Source organism: Athene noctua, chromosome 1 (genome assembly GCF_965140245.1).
Source record: "Athene noctua chromosome 1, bAthNoc1.hap1.1, whole genome shotgun sequence".
NCBI lineage: Eukaryota > Metazoa > Chordata > Aves > Strigiformes > Strigidae > Athene > Athene noctua.
The window spans coordinates 87,589,224-87,612,842 of NC_134037.1; the positions used below are offsets into that span (position 1 = coordinate 87,589,224).

The following is a 23,619-nucleotide window of genomic DNA, read 5'->3' on the forward strand; positions in this document are numbered from 1 at the left end:
CAAGTCAGTATTGAAACCTGTAATCAGGCAGGCTTCACGTGCTCTTGAATTTCCTTGAGAACATTTACCCATCTCTCCCTCAAGTTTTCTGTGGTTTGCTCAGATTTTTTTCACTTTCAGCAAAACAATGATGGAGCTCCGAGTCTTCAAGTAATGATTACTAAATACAATGTTTGCTGCGGCAAGCATCCAGGCACTGCTCACCCTACTCAGCAGACTACATTACTACTAATAAAAAGCATTTGCAGTATCAGACATAACTCTGATCCTTGTTCTGACTGGGGAAAGAATAGGGAAACTGCATGTCTGTATCTTTGCTACAGATTTCACATGTCTATTTTAGTATATATTTGTAAAGTGCTGTTGATTAAAACATTGTTACAGAAGAGGAGTGATTTACCATTGTTCCCTAATAATTTCATTGCCTTTCTCATTTTTGCAAAATTTACAATCAGGATTTCCTTTTTCAAAGGCAGTGTGTCTCTAATGTAGAAAAGCAACTTCGATCAATTATTATTGTAGAGCTGTGTAGGGAAGGCAAAATGAAAAATAGCTTAAAGGTTTATTCTTCTTTTTTAGATTTCTGTATGAATTCCATACCATTGACATATGTTTCCGAGACAGTTCAGAGCCTCTTTATGTCCCAAAGCCCACTGACTCTTTGGAATCCTAAAATTCTCCTTGCAAATTAGCATGCCAGTAGTCCAGCAGACTGAAAAAGGGGATCAAGTTTCAAACTAAAAAGCTTTTGGCTAAAGCATGCAGATCTTGAATGGGATTTAAGGTGTGCTACCTGAATGGCTGTATAAGTATAAATCTCACCTAAGCATACATGCATAGAGTGGTTTGTACTATTGCTTTGCACATTGGTGATGCCTAGGTTAATATGTATGTTCTTGTGGATTTTGTGTATCAGAATACCCATCTAAATTAAGTGAAATGGATACAAAATAAAGATGACAAAACACATGAAAAATAGATAATTTTTCACCACTGTGTGGCAATGACAGTTTCATATTTTTAATTTCCTTGACATGATCACCAAATGATAATTTCCTTCATATAAAAAAATGTCATGTTTTCATTATGGACCTTCTAAGGCTCTAATACTTCACTAACTGATGTGTGTGCAGGGAGAGGAAAGAGAGCTTTTACTTGTAACTATCAAGCAACTTTTAGAAAAGGTATAAGACTGAATCCTTCCTGCTATTCACTCAGCTTTTCCTCCTCTTGGTAGACCAGTTCCCATATTTGTTAAGCTTTCAGAATCATTCTTTAAGATCTGGTTTTAAATCACTTTCATGACTTCGTTGTTGTTTATATTACTGCAAGGTTTTTTTTTTTATTTTCTGAACTTGCTTAGATTTTTTTGTGTGGTGGTGTGTTTTGTTTGTTTTTTAATAGGGATATCAGGATTCATGTAGCTTACATGTGGTTTGGGTTTTTTGTTTTTTCTTTCAGAATTAATGTACATGAGTATATCCTTAGACAATTTCTATATATTTTATACATGACATATTTACATTTAGCATTAACCTGAAACAACATCTTCCTCCTTCACCTTGTAGCTAATTCTTTGGTTATATTTTTACAGCTAAAATAGACCAAGAAAATGAAGAGAAGTCACTGACAGAAGCACATAAAAGGTAAGAAAGAACAATGAAATTAAACTTTTCTTTGTAAAATATGTTTTGGTAGAAGGTGCTGTGTTGCTAGCTAGCGTTACCATATTTTTGAATAGTGAAAGAAATGCACTCGGAAAACTAAATTATATTTAATTTGACAATTAGGAAAGAAGATGAAGGAATGTAGACACGAAAGCTAGAGAAATTTAGAGAAATACTGCACATGACTTCTGTCTTTTGAAAAATGCATGTACCTTATGTAAAAATAAATTCCCAAGATACCATTTGGACTGAGAGAAAACTTTTCATACTACACCAGAATCATGGTGATTTGACAGACACATAGCATTCCCCAGAGAACTACTGTTCATTAGGTACCACTTCCTGTGCTTATAAAATGTCTGCTTTAAGGTAAAGAATGGAAATCTGTTTTTTTAATATACTAATGATATGTATAATTAAATGTGACTTCCTTTGTAGAATTGCTAATAGATCTTCAAATTTTTTTTGTGCAAAAAGCAAAATACCTAATTACATCTCATTACAGATGTGTGCAGTTGAGAGAGTTTTCAAAATTGGGAACTTCACTGCATTGCACAACTTGTGGTTTCTTCTGATTTTTTGGCAGTGCTCTCCAGAAGTTCTCCAGCAGCAGTGTTTAAATGGGACAGATTTTTATCTGTCCCAGCAAAAGATCAAAATATGACATACACCATTTATAGTCCAGATTTAGTGAAACTGACAGCCTGCATTTGTTTGTTGTTTTTTTTTTTTTTTCACTAAAAATAGCATCTTCTTTTTGTACTATGTACAGCTGCCACTGAATATAGGCTAATTAATATATTAATAATATATGAAGACTCTCAATAGGATTCTGGTAAAATATACCACTATAAAAAGTTCTAGTTTTTCTGTGGTTTGTTAGCCATTCTGTGGCACCAATGCCCAAATTTGCTACCTGCTCTAATGCCACAGTGTGGTTGATGTCTTTCCTGGTACAGCACCACATCTCCCTATTTACTTGGGCCATGTCCTAAAGATAATACCTGCAAAGGAAGCCAAGGGGAGAGTGGATGTTCCTCTGCCACAAGAAGCTCCCTCCTTATTTGTAACGAGATGGTAGGTCCTTGAGTGGTATATCAGTGATGTGAGATCCTGATGGAAAAAATGGAATAAAGGGAGTACTGCTTTGGCTTAGTATCATACCTCTTGCTAAAGTGTGTGTGTATGTGTATATATATATATATATATGAAAGACATTCCTGACATTTCTTAGGTTTGTTTAACTGCTGAGTTACATAGTTCTTATCCTTAAAAATCTCCTTCACAATAAAACTTTGAGAGAAGAAACTGCTGTTAGGAGAAGAGATTTTTTGTGATCTCTGACTGCTCTTTTAAGGAAACTTTTTCTTCTGTGGCAAATGGATTAGACTACACGTCCAAAGCTGACAGATATCTAAGGACAAGAGGAATCTGCAATCTGTTCAGAAATCTTGTGACTTCTCATGTCTTCCGGTGTCTAATTCACTCTCCATTCTTATTTTTTTCCCTGACTGCACTGGAACCATCATATCAAAAACTTCCTGTTGGTATATCTAGCGTCCACAATATGGGGGAAGAAAACAAACTGCTCACTGGATTCTTATTCAGCTCGGTCTGCTTCTTCTGACTTGTCCTAATTCTTTCTTCGTCCTAGGTTTAGTGCATCAACTCCTATTACATGGTAGTCTATCAAAGAAGATTCAGCTTCATTGTTCCACTTTGCTGTCAATATCTAGCAAGGATAACATCACATACAAAACCTTTTTTGGAACACACGACGAATTATGCTAGAACAACATTAGTGCAAAGTTATTTTTTACTATTATCTATTCCACATTTCTCTTTCTTCCTCCCACCTTCCCACTAAAATTCTCAATCAGATTAGTGGTATTTGTTGAAATATTGAAGGCAACTTCATGGGATATTTTTAGTATTATGTGTATTTATTTCACTAAGATCTTTTATTGGGCTTAAAATTAAAATGCTCGGGATCCTTTTTGGCAGAGGGTGGGTGAAAAAGAGATGAGATCTTAAAAAGCTCAATAAAAGATTAGTTACATTTGGCTTATCATTGGTAGAACAGCAGTGCATAGGATAACTAGACAAGCAAGTAGTGCAAGGAAAAGCAATGGATTAGATGGAGCAAAATTAATGTGATTAATGTGCTTGGATTTTTCTTTTTGAAGTGGATAACTTCAGCCCATGTATAAGGTCTACCCCACAATAGCACTTCTTTAGCTTTCAGTAAAAACTACGATTTTTTTTTTTCCCTTGTTAGTTTGGGCACAAAATATTAAAGCTGGTATCTCCATAAAAATATGAAAGCCTAAAAGAAAACCTCTTGCAGCAATAACAACAAAAATGTTTCTAAAATGAATAATGATTTGAAGAGAATGCAGCAATGTGTATTTTAGAAAAGCTCAATTGTGCAATAGATGAGCTGAAATGGAAAGTTAATCTTCCACACAAAATAAAGACAAAGAAAATGGAATGTCTGCTCCAGGGACTCCATACAGTATATAGCTGTTCATTTGTCACAAGTGAGAAAATGTTTAATCGGTTTTGAAATGATGTATACGCTCTTTATTTATCGTGTTTAGTGACTTTAAAAGTGTCAGTATGTAAAGTGTTTATCCAAGGAATGATTTTCTGGCACATGGATAAAATGAAAAGTTGAAATGTTTAGCTCGCAACAAGCTTATGTTCCAAGATCTCTTTGAGTAAGTATCCTGAGATGAGAAGAAAGCACACAGGTCTGTGTTTATCTAGCTTACGCAGGCAGACAAGGAAGGCTCCAGCCTGGTATTAACACTGAAGTGACATGGAATGTCTTCACCAAACCCCAAACAATTACATCATTCCCTTAACAATATTGATAAAGTGTAATAAAAAAGAACCTGGCACTTTCCAATTAGATCATCATTGCTAAATATTTGAGCAACTCTGAAATACTTGACTTTTACTTTAAAGTAAAAATCACTGTTTTGGGGGGAGGGAAAAGAAGTAAAACAAGAGATACAGAGGAGAAGGAGGAGGAGGAGGGAAAGAGTTGCTTCTATATTTTAGGAGTCCACAACTTGGTGCTTTTTTTTAAACTCTTAGGTTATGTCCTCTGTCCTAAAATGCATACCTATATGCTCAATTCACACAGCTGTATATAAAATTGAAACAGGTTTATAATTAAAATTTATCATCTTTGAAAATTGGGAGGTATAGTATGCTTTCTACCAAGCAACAAATATGTACTCCGTTTTCTGTATTTTCATTTACTTGGCTTTAAATACCTCTAATCTTTCAAGATGTAAGTTTCTTTAATCAGGAGAAAAAATTAGAAGCACTATTGTTTCAAGGTATGCTTAATACAATTTTAGAACCATACAGAGTTTGTTCACAGTATCCACAGAAAGTAGGAACCAAGATTGCATCAAAATTACTGTCAAAAGCAAAGTTATAGCTGATGTCTTGTTTACCGTGCTAGGATAAAAGGCAATAGCAACAGAAGCAATATAATCTTGCTGGTTTATAATCAGAAATGAGCTGGTTACTTCTTGCACTTCATTCCTGAAGAAGCAATAGCTAAACAACCCGACTAGAATCACCAGAAACAGCATTCAGTGAACCTGAAGGGCCTAATTCTCTGCCTTGCTACCTCTATTCAACTGAATAGCTATGAAGGAATAACATATAGCTTTATTACTTTCTTATAATACTTTACCCAGTATTGAGTTCTGATCTCCTTGGAAGGCTTCCAGATTAGGGTCTTTTTTAAGAAGAAAATAAATCCAGACTGTAACACTGATCTCTCTTCCACTGAAATAGTTAAGATGAACTTTCTCTTTTTCTTCCCCTCTACCTGCAATGATTTGTCTCCTCTTGCAATAACACCTTGGGAATCATTCACAAATTGGAGATGTTTGGTTTAGACCTGAGATACAGTCAGATGATCTTCAATTCTTTCTGCTATTTTTCAAACAATGAGGGGTCAGATTCTAAATTCAGCGCAGTAGCACTAAAAATTGTTATTTATGTTTACTCATACTGCACTCATAAAGAGGCAATGTATGCTGACAATCTCTTAAGAACACTACAGATCCTTTTAGCTGATTTCAGATTGTATAATCTTGCTTGAAGTGATAACATAGGTCGCTAAAACAACAGTCCCATATAATTGTGGCTTGATTTGGGGTGAAACTGTTCACCTGTTTTTCCTGCTGTGATGCCTAATGAGGACTAGATAGACAGAAATGCTACTCAGTCAGAGCATTGTATACATCACATTTTAACAAATCTGAGAATTTAATCCATTCTTTAGTAAATCTGAATGCATTATGTGAATATATATTTGTTTTTATAAAAAGTCAAACAGAGGACTTTCTGCCTTCTGACATAAGTATCAACTGGGGAATTAAGGATGTGTGTGGCTGGGTATGGAACACTCATCTTCCCATGTCAGGATATTTTTATTTTATAATTTTCTCACATTACTTGCACATTCCAGTGAGTTTTAGGCTTTTAAGTGCTTCCTGAGTGCAGCCTCCCAGGCACCTCTTCTGTTTTCAGGACTTTTAATAATCCATTTAGCAATGTGTTGTTGCTTGCTTTGCTGTGGCAACAAAGGACATTAATTTTGAAGAGTAATGTTTACCTTTAAATTCCCTGGAAAAAAAAAGTACTCCTGACACAACACTCTTCACAGACTTCCATTGGCTTCACTGAACATGAGACCTAGGGAGGAACAAAGCTTTACACCTGCTTATGAGCTGACAAGTTGATGACACTTAGAGAAATAGCAGACAGTATGCTACAATGGCACTGCTGAAAAGCAACACATAAAAATGTAGCACCTAAGTCTGATAATCCTTTAAAACAGTAAATGTTCCTCCACCTTGCTACCCTCCACACAATGGTTTGGATTTTTTTCCAAAAGTGAACTGTAAAGTTAAAGTGAAAATTGAGTTAATGATTGAAATAAAGTGGTGAAAAGTTCAGAATTGAGAGAGGTATGTAGTTTAAAAAAAAAAAAAAACACACACACAAAAAAAAACCAAAAACCCCAAACCACAAATAAACAGCAGCACAACACTTTTTAATTGAAAGCCAAGAATATGCTCTTGGACTACATCTTTCACTACTCTTTGGTCATTCATCCTTTGCTGGTTCCTTTACTGTTAGGTCTCTTCTCGCTGTGTGGCTCGCAGCATGCAGACTTGAATTGCTCGTGGTAATACATTTCAGACTGTAGGTATACATTAGCTGGATCAGCAAAAAGTAAATACTTGGTGAGCAAAGGAAATGTGTATAGAAGAAGCTTACAGACTGTTAAACAGATTGGATCATTCTAGTTTAGTATCCTGTCTCTGAAAAAATATCAGGGTCTGTAAATATGCAGTAATGGAAATTTAGCTGGCCGTTTAGTTATGTCAGAAAGTCTCTTCTGAAATACGGGTAACTGATCTTTCCCTGAAAGATGAAGTCTTTGTCCTTTTCTGAAAATATATGCCAAATGACTGCAAGTCCTTAACCATTTGCACAATTTATTTTGTATGCAAGAGCATTATCTTTTTTTTGAAGATGTTGGGCTGCTTGCTTAAAAAAAAAAAAATAAAATAAAATCATTGGGTTTAAATTAGTTTGCATGTAATGGTATTCGGTGCTAGTATGAACAAATGTTAACATAACTTTTAGCAGACTTGGTAGCATAACTTTTAGCATAACTTCAGCTATCTAATATTCTGCAATGTAAACTCATCTTTATGCACCTCATTCTACAGTTTAGGTAGAGGAGCTATTCTTTATCTTGCAATAGAAGATAAAGGATATTAGTTTAAGGTGCAAATACAGTTACACAAAAGAGCATTGATAATGATACTGCTAAGTAACACCCTGATAACAATATAGTTAAAATAAATGGGATCCAATCATATCCAAAAGTAATGCTATTCAGGATTAAAAAAAAAGATAAGACTCATGTAGCTAATAAAACTAACGAAAAAAATACAGAAATTCAGATCTTTGAATGCAGCACGTTGTTTTGACCTCTAGTTTATGTCCAGCGGGTGGTTTCACTGCGTAGTTCTCAAAAATTCAAGGTATTCCTTATGAGCTGTTACAGCTGACGTAAAAGTCTTGTGTGCGTGTGTGTATGTGTGATTAGCTCCAGTGCCTTTCCATTGTGCATCAGCTTCTGATTATGTTCAGCAGTTTTTTTTCTTTCATCATGTTGTCTACCTGACCTATTTAGCTAGATTGTTTCCTAAGATCTGTAGTGTTTGCATTTGACATGATTGTGACTTTAATATGGATCACACTTCAGCTTTTACTCTCGTGTTTATTTGCCACTACAGTTGTTGCTTTCTTCCTTGCTGTATTTTAAGATTTACTTTAAGAATTTTTATATTATATTGCTGTTGTGATGTATATGCAAATGGAAGAGCAGAACGTCAGGGACGTGGTTGAATTAGGTCACAATTGCATTAACTTATCTGGGAACTATCTAGTAATAATTTGTACTGTATAGGTCATTTCTTCCATAATCATTTCCAGTTGATGGAAGGCTGCCATCAGCCCCTCCACGGTATAGGCCTTGCCTCAGCCTACTGCTGAAGCCCCACTGTGCTTATACATGGAGATTAAGTGACTAGGGAAAAAAGTGTTGCCTCTTTACTTTTCTTTGGTTGGTTCCTCAGCCTTGTTACCTTGTTTCTTGTCTTCCTTATCAAGCTAGATTCAGACATGGAATTAGTTTGAACACTTCTCATGCGATAACTTGCACCCGCTTCTCTTCTCAGCTGCTGCCTGAAAGATGGTTCTACCTTAATCAGTCTGTTGAGGAGGTAAAAGTTCATTTTCCACACCAAAGGAATCAATCAGGGCAATGTTCACCCCAGACCAGAAACACCATGAAGCCTTTGTGTAATCCTTAGATGGGGTGGGAACAGCTCCTCCAGACATAAGAGTATGTTCTTGGGCCAAATGAGTATGGTTTATTTAGCTTTGCTTGGATGTGTGAATATGGTATTAAGGAATCCTGTGTTCATGCATATTAAGGGGAGAGATCTTCAGAGTTTAAGATAAAACTGTATCAAAAAGCATTTAAAATGCTAGGTGGCTCTATAATACACAAGTATTTCAGAGCATTTTTATTCTATAATTTTCAAAGAATAGAAACTGAAACCTAAATTTGACTTGAGCACTAAAATAGAAAGAGCAAACGATAATACTTCCAATCAGACCTGTAGATTCATTACACTTATTTTTGCAGTGTGTTTTTGTAAATGCACATGTATTTCATTTGATCTATGATGGGTTATATTCTTAGAGTGTGGGTTAAGATTATATGTACATGAAATCTAGTAATGCATCTGTGTGGTTTCTGTCTAGATATCTAAATAATTCACTCTGGGTTTAAGGCAAATTATTTCTTATTTTGTTAGATAACTCTGACTTTGACCCTGCATGAATTTCAGTTGTAAAAGAGCCATACCATGGGAGCAGACAGATTACAAGGCTGAGGTTGGCATCAATAAATTGAAAAAAAACCATAACAAAACTTTTAATGCAATATTTAGGACACAAAGGTTACCCTACCTCCGTATGTAATTATAACCTCTTTAAGTAATAACGATTGCCCAGAAGGCCTCCATTGCACTAGACAGTGAAGATGAGGTGTGTTAATAGAAACATCTGGAGACAAGTTGGGCTTTAGCATAAGGCATTTAGCTGTTTCTTACAACACTGAGGCTAGCAGCTTGTGTGTGAGGTCACTGCTTTGAATTTCTTTCTACCACTGTATTCTGTGTCTACTGGCACATTATTATTTCTTCAAGTTCAACTGGCCAAGGATTATTTAATAAGTCTGAAGCTCATATATTAAGCTTTTTAAGAGAGAAAAATATTTTTCCCTTGGATATGTTACTGGGCCTGACTTTCCAGTGCACACAATTACATTACATTGTTTTATGCATGCTCATATTGTATATGCCCAGTTTAACACAGAGCTGTCCATGTGTCTACATAACAGTTTAGCTGGCATTCTTGGGCATGATATCCATGCTAACATAAAATTGAAAGCATTAAACTCTGAGAAAAAGAACCTACACGTTCACGCAAAGCATGCAGATTACGATGGATTGCAGCTAACACCAATGCATCTAGGGAACTGTAAATACCTCAAGCCAAGTTTTTGAGAGAAAGTTTGAACCTATTTAAAACTGTCATTTTAAAATGACATGCAAATTTAAAATGTATTAGAAAAGGCATGCTAAAATATATTTACTTTTTTCTCTCAGTGGCCTGTTAGAATACAATTGTCAGAGACAAAAAAAGAACCCAAGGTTAGCTCTGTTTATAATATATTTTTTCAATTCATATGTTAATCTGAATAATATTCTTGAACAGAGACATAACCTCTAAATATGCATGATGGAATTTAGGTTCACATAAACCCCAATTATTGGGTGAGCTGTGGCTGACGAATACTTTGGACGTGATAGCAAAAAGGTAGCAAAAAGTACCTCTAACCTACATTTCCTGACCTTTGATTTTCACATGGCTGGAGCCTGACACAGTCTGTGCAGAATGGCTTTTTAAACACTGTATGCTTTTTTGTCATCAGAAAAGTTCTGTCTGACAAGCATGGAGCTATCTCCATCCTGCTTCTGGCATAATCCTATGCCACTTCAGATTAAATGACATTGTTATCAGCAGTCAGTGCATTTACTTATATATCAGAGCAAAAAAAAAAGCCCAAACTAAAACCAGGCTGTAACTTAGTGTTTTAGAGTTTTAATGTTTTAGAGAAGGAGGAGAATAAAAATAGGAAGAAAAATAAATACTAAAACCAGAGAAGGAAAATCTTTAAGGATACTTTTAAGATGTAGTGTTGACTGTGATCTCTGATAACCTAATGTTTCCAGAAGGTATAACCAACAAGACGTGATTTGGAGAATTTCTTCATTGTGCCCAATTATATACCTTAATTTGGTCCTGATAAAATTAATTTATAAAATAGATCAAGAAAATCTTAGTGCTCAAATTCACCTTCCAACAAAACTACAATTTAATTTAGTTATGGCCATGTTATTTTGCTGCTTTTCCACCCCTGTTAAGAGGGACTTCATTCCTGAAAGACAGGACTACAGAAACACCCACCCACTGAATGATATAAGGGCCTACAGTAACAGTTTGAACTGAGGTTGAAATTGCATCCTGATATGTGAAGGTTTTTGAACTCCATGAGTTCATCAGTCTTCTAAAAATTTTAGTTTTCCTAAAATATTTGTTTTAAGTGCAAAGTTATGTTTGTAATGCCTACTGAATTTAACAATCTGTGTTACAGTGTATGCTCTGCTTCTATTACTGGGTCGGCTGCCTTCAGTGTATGGCATAAAATATAAAATATCTAAATTGTGCATTTGTGTTCTTAATCAATGCATACGATTGATAATATTTATCATTGCTGATGAATATTAAAGCTGTAAAAAGCGTTCCTAATATTGAGGGGGGGTGTCAAAATTCTCATGAATGAGGTAGATTGGCCTGTCAAAACATAATTTTCTGTTCTTGGCATTGGATGATTTTTTGGGGCTTTTGCTGTGGGGAAAAAAATGGTGCCTCAAAGGTAGGGGGATTTTTTTGTTCTTGTTGAAGCTGTTAATTTTCATCTAGCTGGAGCAATAGAATGCTTTTCTGTTTAATATGAATTTATAGGAGGCAAGGGACTAGAGATGAGGGAGATGACTTAGGATTCAAAACATTGCAAATGTTTGGCAGGTTTTTTTTAGAGGAAAGGAAAAATCTCTGGAGACCTTTGTTTTCTAAGGAACAATATTACAAAATCCATAGTTACACAATATAAATTGGCAAATGAAAGAAAAGATTAATGATTCTGGCAGCTGACTTTAACTGGCATATTATCTCAACTTTCTTTTTAATATAGGAAAGACACTTTTCTTCCTTAAAACAAAAGGGGGGGGGAAGAACCCCAAGAAATTTCATCCCAACATTTACATATTGAAAGAAACTACATTTATTTTTATATTTTCTTACTTCTAATTATGTAGGCAAGGGACGTCACTGATGCAATGATACTTTAAAAAGCAAAACAAAATAAAACAAAACCCTGAAGAAATCAATGTAAAGTTATAGTGCAGAGAGGACCCTCAACAAAATATGTTTGTAGAAAATGACACGCTTCTTAGGATACTGTGCGTATTAAGTTTGCTCACAGCCTTATGCTATCTCAATAACCAGGATGCTAGTTCCATTTCAATTTATATAATTCTGTATGACTTTGGTATTCTGTCTTAAGACTAACTCTCGTTAGTGCTTTCAGATGTTGAAAGCATAAAGAAAATACGTACAAACCCTTTTCATCTTTATAAAACAAAACAGGAATATGACAATTCATATAATTAGCTTTTCCAGTAAGCAAGTACTGGTACCTATATACTGTACTCATCTTCTCTATGGAGTCATCAATTCAGGATCAACACTCTCAACAGGCTTATAAACCTGCCAACTCAGTTTGGCTTTAAATATAGCTCATGTCAGATTTAAAGTAGTAAGAGGCACATATAGTATTTTTTCCATTTTTTACCTTCTTTCTTTTGGTAAACTATGCTCAGTTGAAAAAAAGTGACTTTAATCAGACTAAAATGTACCTTAGCAGCTCCTGCCTGACTCAGACCTGCTTCTGAAACACAACTGCTTCAGAAAACTAACACAGTACCAACACTAAGACAACCTGTTCTTAATCTCAAAAGTACATAAACGATGCTTAACAATTTATAAAGCCAAACCCAAATAATCGAGAATATCCAGGTTTGAACTTCAACCAAAATAAAATTTTTAAAAAGAAAAATCTGTTAAACAGTAGAGAATCTCTCTTGCACAATTGTAGAAACATTTTTTTCTGCTTTTAAATCCACATTGAAACAAATCTTTACTCTTGCAGGTGATTAGGTTTGCTGTATGGAGAAACCAGATGCGTGTATGTTTGTGCGTGTTCACCATTTCTCAGAAAGGTCAGCCAGGGCATGTCTGTACCTATGGTTACTTTGCTGTTTGTTTGGCCACAGAAGCCTGATCAAATGATGCTGAGATGAAACTATTGCTGCTTAGTATTGTTGATTTGTCCTTATTGCAGTTCTTCTTTGTTTGGCAAAAGGGGTATTTTTTCTAGTTGCTAGCTGCTTTATCTCCTGTCCTTTTGCTTGACCTACTACCTAAATCACGTATCTACATGCATGTATACAAGCATATGTTGTACGTAATTATAAACTGGCTAATGCATTGCACACAGCAGACTTTGAATCTGAATAATTGTCTGCAACTGCTTGCTAACTGTTTTCAAAATGGAATGGAAAAAACCTGCATAATCCATAGCTGCTCTTAAAATATTCCTAATGGATCAGATCTATTAGCTAAAAATGCTGTCAATGAGCCATTTGCAATGTGAATGGCTTCTTTTATTTCTCCTATGATTAAATTTGGTTTGGCTGTTAATGCATCCATTCTTTCCTTCCCTCCAAATAGAAAAATCGTTTACATAGTCTCATAGTTGTACACAAGGGAGCAAACAGAAAAGTTCAGTGATTCATTCATCAAATTTCCACATTTGAGTGAGTAGTGAGTTCAAGTCATCTCAGTATGCAGTGTTATTTCTGAATTAAGCACTTAAACCAAGGAAATTAGAAAACAAGAAAAGGAACTAACCATCTTTTTTGAACTTATTTCCTTCCTTCCTTGTCAGGGATGAGCAACTCTTCCACTGTTTTCAGAGAGTTAATGTTATTTAATTCTCCTCCAGAGCTAGCATGAGGGATATGAAATTGAGTCTGAAAGAATTCTGGCTTTTTCCATGTCAGAATAAGACAATGGTGTGAACATCACTGCCTTATTTTTAATCATGTTTGAAAAGTCAGACTGTATGAAGCAAAGCCAGTGACCTCCTTTACTTCTTTTAATCCCTGAAAATAACTCGCATGCCCTTCCTTCCCTCTTCCATGACTGCTATCTCTTCTCTAATGCACATTCTTTTCTTTTAAGACCCTTGCTAAGAGTATGGAAAAGTAAAAACCTTTTCACTTGAGAAATGAACACTAAACAAGCTTTGCAATACCAATACCTCTTTGGTAATAAATGTTTCATTTTGCAGATAGGTGAAATGAAATCCAGAGCAGTCAGATGAGTTTCCCAAGGTTTTATGATGGAGAAATTAATTTGGGTATAGGAACAAAAGCCTTCTGAACTCTAGTCCTTTATTTGATTCAAAATGTCTGTGTGCCTGCACATATAGTGAGGAACAGTATCAATGGTATTTGCAGATGTTTTGTTTCAAAATCTGCTGAAGGATCAACAGAAAAATTTGAATGGGCTACCCCGCTAAAAAGCACCAGAGAAAAGGTATTTGCTGCCTGGCTGAAGTCTGAAAGTATGATATCTAGTCTTGGGGTTATGGTGATGTCATCCAAATTTTTCTTTGTATTTAAAATATGTGTCCCCCTCCTGGAATCGGCTTTGACATATTCTAGTTTGACATACGTAAACATTTCCAAATCAGATATTTAAAGAGCGTGGTAATATAGAGGATTTATTGCTGTGCATATTTTATTATTTGATGCATTTGGATTCACTTTATTTGCTTTGTCTTTCATGTGTGAATTATGCCACTTTGTCTTGTACTAAAGAAATGACAGCATCAAATGTATAGCAAGCAGGTTTCCATATGTCTTCTAAATGTTCTCTGACTTCACTGCTAAATAAGGGTAGACCTCTTTGGCTGGAAAAAATACAATAACTGTCTTGACTGTTTGATCTACCTATATAGAAAAAAATATTTAATTCATGGAGATTTGTGCCCTAAAGTCTTTCTGTGTTGCAGCTGATGACTTGTGCATTGTTACTGGGCATTAGAAAGGTGTGACATTAAAAATGACAACCTGCTACACTGCTGCTTTTTCAAATTTCACAAGCAGCTTATTTCCCTTACCTCCCAGCGTAACTGCTAGGGAGGGAAGCAACCTAGTTGAGAATTTATCTTCTCTCTATAAACCTAGAAATGAAGTTATAGCTGTTAGACACATCTGTATGCATGTGTAACGTTGTACTGGTTATACAAGTGGACCTCAGAGAGATTTTCAGTCACTAGAGAAAAAAATATTAGCTATCTCCTTCTGCTCCCAGAGGATAGTTGGAGTAAATGAAGAGTAATGGAAGCCTTTGCATCTCTAATAAGTCTTTGTGCTGTTTATCAATTTTCTTTGAGCATTCTTCTATACAGTATGAATTTCATTTTGTCTTGGTTTCCCGTTTCTTGGGATGTTTTGCTGCAAAGGAATTCTAGCTTCTTACTCAAATTTAAAAGCATTGCTTAGGATGGCCATGTACTGTCACATGCTTTTCACATTATTGTTATTTGCAGAATGATTTGAAGACACATTTCTCAGAACAAGACTTCTTATTTGAACTTCTGATCTTTCTATGATCTGTAAATCATTAATGGCCTTCATTCAAAGAGCTTCCTTAAAAATAAGCTATTGACTAAACTGATGCCTCCAGATTTCTTTCTTGTCCTGTATTCATGTTCCTTCAAAAATTTTCTCAGTTCATTATGAAAAATCAAATGAGCCTTTTATAAGACTTTCCCACTAGCCAGCTCTAGAGCTGTAAGTCTGGGGGAAGGGGCTGGGAGGAAAAACAAATTATCTCCATGATATGTTTGGAGTCTTGAAAAACGTTGAAAATATGTGAAAGTAGGCAAAAAGATAAAAATCTAGTGCAGCGGATTGATTAATGTCAAGGATATTCCTTTTGAGTGCTTCTGTGGGACCACAGGATAGATAATATTTTCCCCAGTATAAAACTGTGGGGAAAATGTAAATAGGTAAGTAAAATGGGATAGTTTAATCAATAGTATCACTCATCTAGAAGTCATTTGAAAAAAACACAACAAAACCCAGCCACAAAAAACCACATTCTATTTATTAACCAAGTGCTCCCATGGTAGCTAAGAGATTTGAAGAAATTATACACTCAGGTAAGGTGGCATTTGAGTATCAACTCAGTGGGTTAAAAAGTGAGGATGTTTTTGTATTTTATATTTTTATGTGCTGAATCTTTGTTGCTCAACAGTTTCATTTGGCTTCAGCAGATGGAAAAAATTAATTACAAATTAAGAGAAAAAGTCTGTAGAATTTGGTAAACTTGATGTTAAATTTTTAAGGTGTAGGCTTACTTTATTCAGAAGTAGAATAATTTATCTAGACATTTATTTTTCATGTTGTGGAAAACAACTGGAGTATTGAGTTTTGAGAATTAGGACAAACAGTTTCATAGAGACTTTGTGAGATTGACCCTTCTGAATGGTTAAATATTTATTATTGTCACCATTAAATACTTTAAATTATAACACCTATCAAAGGACTTTGTCTCCAGTGACAGTAGTCCATGAATGGAGTCACAACTTCTGTGAATAAAATGGCATTTTCACCCATTTAACTGGAATTGCATTTTTTCCCATAATTAAAGTGATTAAAACTGTGTTGTGTGTTTCATAGAAGATTATCATAGGATTCAATAACTAGTAATCAAACAGTGAGCAAAGCACCTACAATTACATTTCAAGAGACAGCTTTCCATAGAATTTTCTACAAAATATCCCAGTCTCCAGCGGCTTCCATGTTTAGTCTCAGATGAGGAACATGTTCTTAAAAGCTCCAGTATTTACAAAACATTGTCAAGAAATAAAATGGAATAATAGTTAAACAAGCAATTAATTTTTGAAATCATTTTTCTGTAGTAACATTCCTACATATTTTAAAATTTGAAATAAAATAGAAGCAATCAAAACTCAGGAAATTTGTTAAATTTAATTGCAGTCATAGTCCTCAGTGTTGGATATATTACCTTTGTGTTTCAGTAGCAGTTCTTACTTGAAGTGTAGCTTTCGTGTTTAATACGCTACTTTACTTTTGTTGTGCTCAGAAAGGGTTGTTGGATCGTTCTGGTAGAGTCAGGTGGGCACCTGTTTTCTAGCACAATTGCTCCTGGCCCGGTTTTCTGTTGTGTCATTTCTTGTTTAATACACAGCAGTTTTAACGTTTCTGTGTAGGCTTCAATCTAAGCTATCTACCCTATTGTGTCATAGCATAGATCTAACAGAACTTGAAGAACTTTGTTTACAGTCCTTTGTAGGCTTTGACTCTGTTTTGAAAACAGCTTTGAACATAACAGAAAAGCGGTACATGGGCAGGTGTGGATGTCTGGATTTGCAGGGCTGTGGACAGTCGCTTTTCATTTTCGCTTTTGAAATGGAAAATACTTTGGTCAAAAACAGAACCTATGATAAATGCCAGATCCCAGCTTTGCTGAATAATCATCCTATTTATATTGTGTATCTATATGTATACAAAGAGCTCAACTGTTATGTTTTGATATTCTTTAATTTTAGATCTGCTACCAAGAATAATTAAGTACTATGTCAGCACTAAGTAAGAAAAAAAAAAAAAAATTGCATCTGTGGGTAGTGAAACATTCGTCATTTTTGCTTTCTTTGACAGCTTTTTGGAAACGGCAGCCTATTTCTGTATGAAACCAAAAATGGGAGAGAAGGAGGTGTCCCCACATGCTTTCTTCAGTATTTGGCATGAATTCAGTTCTGACTTCAAAGACTTCTGGAAGAAGGAAAACAAACTTATTCTTCAAGAAAGGTATATTTGTTTGTTTGTTCAAAGTCTTATTGGGAGCAATTGCACAGAAACCAGTCAGCCTCACTTCATTAGCACACAACCTATCAAACACCTTTTGGAATTCTCTCAGTCTTTTTTTTTGTTAACAGACTTTTTTATTCTCTCCCTAATAATCATAAATTTTGAATGGGACATTAATACCAATCTGTGCTAAAGTTTTTCAGGTTCATTACCTGAACAATATTTTTGTTAGAGCATGTAACTACTATGTCACCAAGAATCTAAGGAATAGGAAACTTGTTTCATGTCTGAAAGTTGATTAAAGTTATCCCATTAGCATATTTAATGAAAACAAGTCAGGGCATGAAGACATGACATATTGTAAATATTTGTCCAGTGAAGCTGGGAAAAAGGGAAACAGGAAAACAGAAGGCAAGTCAGTTGACTCTGCATTACAAAATGACTCAAACTGAACAATATTGCAAATCACAGCCCATGGACATGAGCACGTGTGGTATATATCGCCTAAAGAAATAAGTAGTTTTCAAAAATTGACCATATTGTCTGATCCACTTATTAGAAGAGCTATGAAGTTTGCTTTCATCTGTATGCAGATATTGTAATGTGGTCACCCTTTGTTTATAAAAATTATGCCAAGAATTAATCAGTTGTTTAAAAAGTAATAAATGCCATATAAGGACAAATTAAACAAATACAAAAATGAAAACTGTAAACACTGTTATATAATCCTGCATCTGTTAGCAACTTGAGTGACCTCAGCATACAGATAATGAAGCTACTTCTGAGCCTTAATATTAACAGGATTGAGGCTTTCATTAAAAAATTGATATCAGTCCATTTTTAGGTAAATTTCCAAGAACAGGCCTCTTTTTCAAGAGTACTTGCCTAATGTAATTGTCACATACATCAGATTACTGGTTTAGAAAGTCATTGAAAACTTCCCTTAGGCATCTACATGATCAGCATCATGTATACCGTGCACATTTAGTTTAAGTGGATACATTTTGGAATGAGCAATCTCACAGTTAAGAAAACTGGATTCTGCTCCTACAAGAGTGTGATGCAAATGTTAGCACAGTACAGCAGCTCTCAAGGGATCTATTTCATTTTACTGACTGTCTAATGTAATTTTATGTAATTAAGTATATCTCTTTGGAATTGAGTTGACGGTTAAATACTATCTTTGGTTTCCTATGCAGGGATTTAGCTGTCAACTTAATACAGGTTACTTTTATATTGTATTTTTTATAGAACAGGATTTAAGAAAAACTTTATTTCATTTCCAAAATACTAGGCTATATTTCTAAAAGCAAACAAACAAAAATCCTCCAGGGGGTTCTTGCTGTAAAATAGTTTTCTTTAAAAGACATTAACTAAATAAGCACAAAACCTCTTCCTCCTATTTTTCTTATACATCTAAAGCTCAAGAGAAGAATGGGCTTGTGATAAAATCATGTAATTCTCTTTCAGCTCAGTGTATGTGTATGCTAAGAGGATGTGTTGAAGCAGCAGAGAAAAAAAAGGGTGACTGCCAGCTGGTCACTTCTAGGGCAAGGGTGTTTTTAGCCTGAAAGGAACTGAACATGTATACCCTACAAAATGGCTCTAGGTGCAGTATGTGACAGAGAAGGGAGAGGAAAGTAAAAAGGCCTGCAGTGGGAAAGGAAAGAGAGAACCCTAGGAAGAACAGCAAAGAGACCCAAATCCAGATTCAGAGCTGATGGGGTAGAAGGGACTTTCCCAGGGGGGACAGACAGGACTGTGTAACTGCAGACCAGGAAGTCACAGAGATTAAGACTGAAAATGATCCATCCTGAAAATCACAGGTAAATTTTTGTTTTGAATTTTAACTTTTGCTTGTCTCTCAAGTTTAAATCTTCCTCTAGATAGATTTTGTTTGTTCAGATGAGGCAGGGTTTAGGCTTTGGAAGCCTTTGATATCTTCGTTTGCTCTCACCTCTCAGAAAAGTTTGGCATGGTGCTGTTTCAGGTCTGACAGAGTCAAGCTCTCTTCATTGTCTTTTAGGAATTAAAATATTTTGGCCAAATTGGCAGTAAGAGTAACAATTTCCCACGTTAAGACAAACTATTTTATTGAAGATGAAGAATCTTCTTTAGTAAAACAACTGTCTTATCAAATCCATTATACAGAAAGTATTTTGCCTCCGATCATAGTTCAACCTTATATCTGAAGTTTTTAAGTTTTTTTTCTTGATTTTATATTTCCACTTTTCTTAGTCAAAGACAAGATGCTGTGATGGGAAGGTGTCTTGATATTGAGAAGTCAAAGGAAAAAAATCTTATGGAAAAATAAGCATTGCCCAAAGGTGTAAGAATGTACAACATGATGGTTTTCAAAATCTCAGACTAGATGGCCAGATCTGTAGGTGACAGAAAACTGAAATCTGCCCGTTGCCACTGAAACAAAAATTATTTCAAGAAACTAGATTTCCCTCTTTAGTTGTTGTTCTTTAAAGTTCTGCTGCTGCTAAAGTAGAAGAGCAGGCTAGAACATCAATGGTCAAAGTAATTTTCCATAGTTTTTCATTGGTGGCAAAATCAAGTAACAGGGTGAGATTTTTTCAAAGTATTGCAGCATGTCACATTTGGTCAATTATTTACTAGGTTGCTGCCTATTTATTTATAATTATTTTTTAAATATGTAACTATTCGCTTTTCTTTTTTAGTTTGATAATCTTTCTTTCTCACCCCCTGATTGGTTTTAGGGGTTTTTTTGCCTCTTCTTCCTCCACCTTAGTGTTTAGTTTAATAAACTTTTATGCTGTGGGCAATGTTTCTAGAATATTTTTTATCTCAGTTTTCATATGGACTGTTATTAGAGGCTGTTCCTTATTTAGTCTTTGCAAATTTGAGTCACACTGTTTTACAATAACTTACCCAAATACTTTTCATAGATGGTATTTCCTAAGGTGGTACTACTTTTTGTTACCAACAGATTATGTTTTAAAAAAAGCAGTCAGCCAGTTCTTATTTTAAACACTTTTCATTTGGCATTTCAACTTGTATATTGGTTTCCCAGGCATTTATATACAAAGGATAAACATTGAAGTGTCAGACTTCATATTTCCTTACAAGAAAATGAGAATTAAAAAAAAGAAAAATGGTCCAAGGTTAAAAACAAATGAATTTTTTTTAAGTTTTCTACTGCTTTCACTCAATTCTCTCACTTGAAATAAAGCAGGACTGGAAAATATACCAGCTGTAGAGAAAATTATGCATGATAAACTATTAAATACAGTAGCAATAAAAAGAAAGATGCACCTGAAAATTACAGTGAAGGCATAGGTCTGCCAAAAGGTGTTCAGAACAGTAGTATGTTTTTGTGGTCACACTTCAGTCAAGGCTAACTGGAGCATTCCAATAAAAATTATTATCTGGGTTATTTTTAAAGTTCTCAAAATTATCTTGTGGAGGTTGGAACTTTTGATGCTATGTCTATCCTAAAGATGCATATTTTAAGAGAAAATTTTCAAAACAATGTACCTTCTTTCTGATTAAGCAAATTTAAAAAAAAAAAAAAAAAAGAAAAAGAAAAAACACAACCAAACTAATGGGCCATGTTTTCAGTTTTTAAATGTTGGTGTTGTCATTGTTCTTTCATTATAAATTTAATGCTTCACTGGTAGTCTATGCTTTTCATTTGCATGTTGAAAATTCTTTAAAGGTATCTGTCAGTATAGCTCACACTTTGCATGTGATCAGCAAGAAAGCTGAGAAGAGCTGATGTATTTTCCATAAAACTTTTTCAATGTTGTTTGAAAGAAAGAATATGATTTGCAGTCTTCCTGTTCAGCATCCTCACTATCTATACATGTATTGCAGTTGCTGTGTACCCTGAGATGTGTGTTGCTCTCTGAATATGTATTGTCAGATAATGCACAGCTGCAGTGACAGCTATGCAAAAGTCTCACCTTCTTAGGAAAACTCTTAGTGGATCACACCACCAACCTTCAAATGCCTTTTTTTCTCCTCTAGTGAGAGCAAGCACCTTGTACAAAGTGATTTATGAATATTTTTTTTTCCTCATTAATCTCTGTCTTTATTTCACCCCCACCCTGGATTCTTTATATTTCCAAGGGAGAGGTATCCAGTGTTAAGTGCACTATTTCAGTCTAACGCTTCTGTGAGAGCAAGAAGTATTTTAATTTTTCTTGACAATCAGCAAAGGCCTACAGAACTGTTGCAGACCCTACCACTTTCTTAGGAACCAGGAAAAGAGCTTGTCCTGGGAATGAAAAGATAAAAGGAGCTCATTAGGCAACACCTAATAGAACCCTATAGTTTGAAGTCTTGAAAAGTTGGGATCAATTAAAAAAAAAAAAAAAAAAGAAAAAAACGTTAAGCAACTGCTGAGTATGGCAATGAAATATGGAATCTGCAAATCCTTGGTAGCTAAAAATATAATTATTTATTAGAAAAATCTGATATTGGTGTGGACAGCAATGATCCATCTTCAGGACTACAACTTCATCTTTTCTTTATGGCCGTGAAATACATCCCGGCTCATTACAGTAACAAAAAGCAGTCAGTCCTTTGAGAAATTCTGTGTTTTAAAGAAAAGTTCCATTGTGTCAAAGGTGAGTATCAATATCATTAGACTTTAGATGCCAGTTCAAATCTTACTAGAAACAGGTTTGCAGGGCCATAGTTCCACCTTCCCTTTATCTGGGTAGAAGTGAGGTAGTGACACTCATTTGTCCACTCCAGCTCTGGACATTTTTCTATTTCTTTTGCAGATGGCCAATGCGACCTTGCAAAATTTTACCTAAACAGGGGTAAGAAAGTTGTATTTCTAGATGGGGGAAGTGGGGAGAGAGAGGGACAGCTATAGGTGCCCTATAAGTATGTACATAAAGTATATATTGCTCATAAGTTCAGTCCAGCCCTTGCCTTTATGAAGAGGCATGTCACTGAACAGAGACTGACTGTGTCAGGGATGCCAGCAGAGGAGAGTTCATAAGCAGGATCAACATGATGGTAAAATTCTGTAAGTCCCTGATATCTTGCATCACACTAAGCTTGAGAATTTCTTTTGGCTGACTTTATTCAACCCTTTAACTCCCTCGATAAATCTTTGACACATTAAAAATAATCTATAAACTCAAAAAAATGCACTCGTCTCTCAAATGTAGAAGTTGCCCATTCCCGTAAGAATAGCAGTTAAGCTGGCACCTGGTGTGTCACACTGTGTATATCTAGATGAAAGGGAGATTCCTGGCCAGCATGTCTCCACAGCTCATTGATCTCCCTCTGCAGAAAGACTGGTATGTCTCCCTACAGACTCCTCAGCAGGATGATTTAAAACTTGCTGTTGAGCAATTTAAAGTCTGGCATTGGATATCTGTACATTGCACAGTGAGGAGCATATTGGTAAGCTGCCACTTCTGCTTGCAGAGGAGGGCATTAAATCCCATAGCACGAGCAACATCCTCTCAGTGTAATTTAGGGGATATTTTGTTAACGCTTATAATAGGAACCAGTGAGTCAGACTCGAGAGTGAGAAAACGGGGGATATGGGAATATGGACTTGCAAAGAAATGTAGAGATAGAAGGAAAGAGAAGAAAAATGTATATGGGGTGGCAACATGAGGGGGAAATGATGAAAATGTGGAGTATGTTTAGTGGGCTCACATTTTGCTTGGCATGCTGTTGTAATGCCAGCTAAAAGCTCCAAGCATTATGTTAGTAAGTAGTTGCAGGTAGATACATTTTCTGACTTGGGAACTTTAATGCCATTGTCTTTACTGCTCTCTAATCAATTGAATTGCATGCTGGTAGGCTTGGTTCTACAACTCGGTTACAATGACACATTTCAAAACAGAAGGCAGCATATGTAACTTGGAACTGAATATTTAAAAGGATCTTCTGTTTTTGAGAATATTTCAAAAACTTAAATAAAATAGATTTCTGATCAAAAAATACTGTTGCAGGCCTACTTAATCCCAAACACAGCGAAGATTCAAAAACTAGGAACAGTCCTTAGAGGCAGTGCCTCACAGACAATTTGCTGTCAAGCTGAAAGAGGTTGCTTAGCATTTTAGTACCTTTTTTTTCTTCCTTGTGCACTTTCAGCAATTAGTCCTTTTTTTCAGTGAAAACACCATCCTTTTTTGGTTAGGGGAGGAAAACAGTAACTTTCATTTTTAGCATTGCTTTTGAGGGAAAAGTTTGAAAAATAAAAGCATTTGGAGATAAGTTTCTCAGTCTGGATCTTTGGTGGA

General features: G+C 35.3%; 1 protein-coding gene across 1 annotated transcript in view; it reads left to right on the plus strand.

The window, feature by feature from the left end:
* Positions 1–23,619, plus strand: part of FMN2 (formin 2) — a 166,245-nt gene that overhangs the window by 130,474 nt on the left and 12,152 nt on the right. Inside the window, exons 15-16 of the mRNA XM_074896831.1 lie at positions 1,595–1,646; positions 17,228–17,377. Of these exons, the coding sequence (XP_074752932.1) occupies positions 1,595–1,646; positions 17,228–17,377 (202 nt within the window). The remainder of the gene's footprint in view (positions 1–1,594; positions 1,647–17,227; positions 17,378–23,619) is intronic.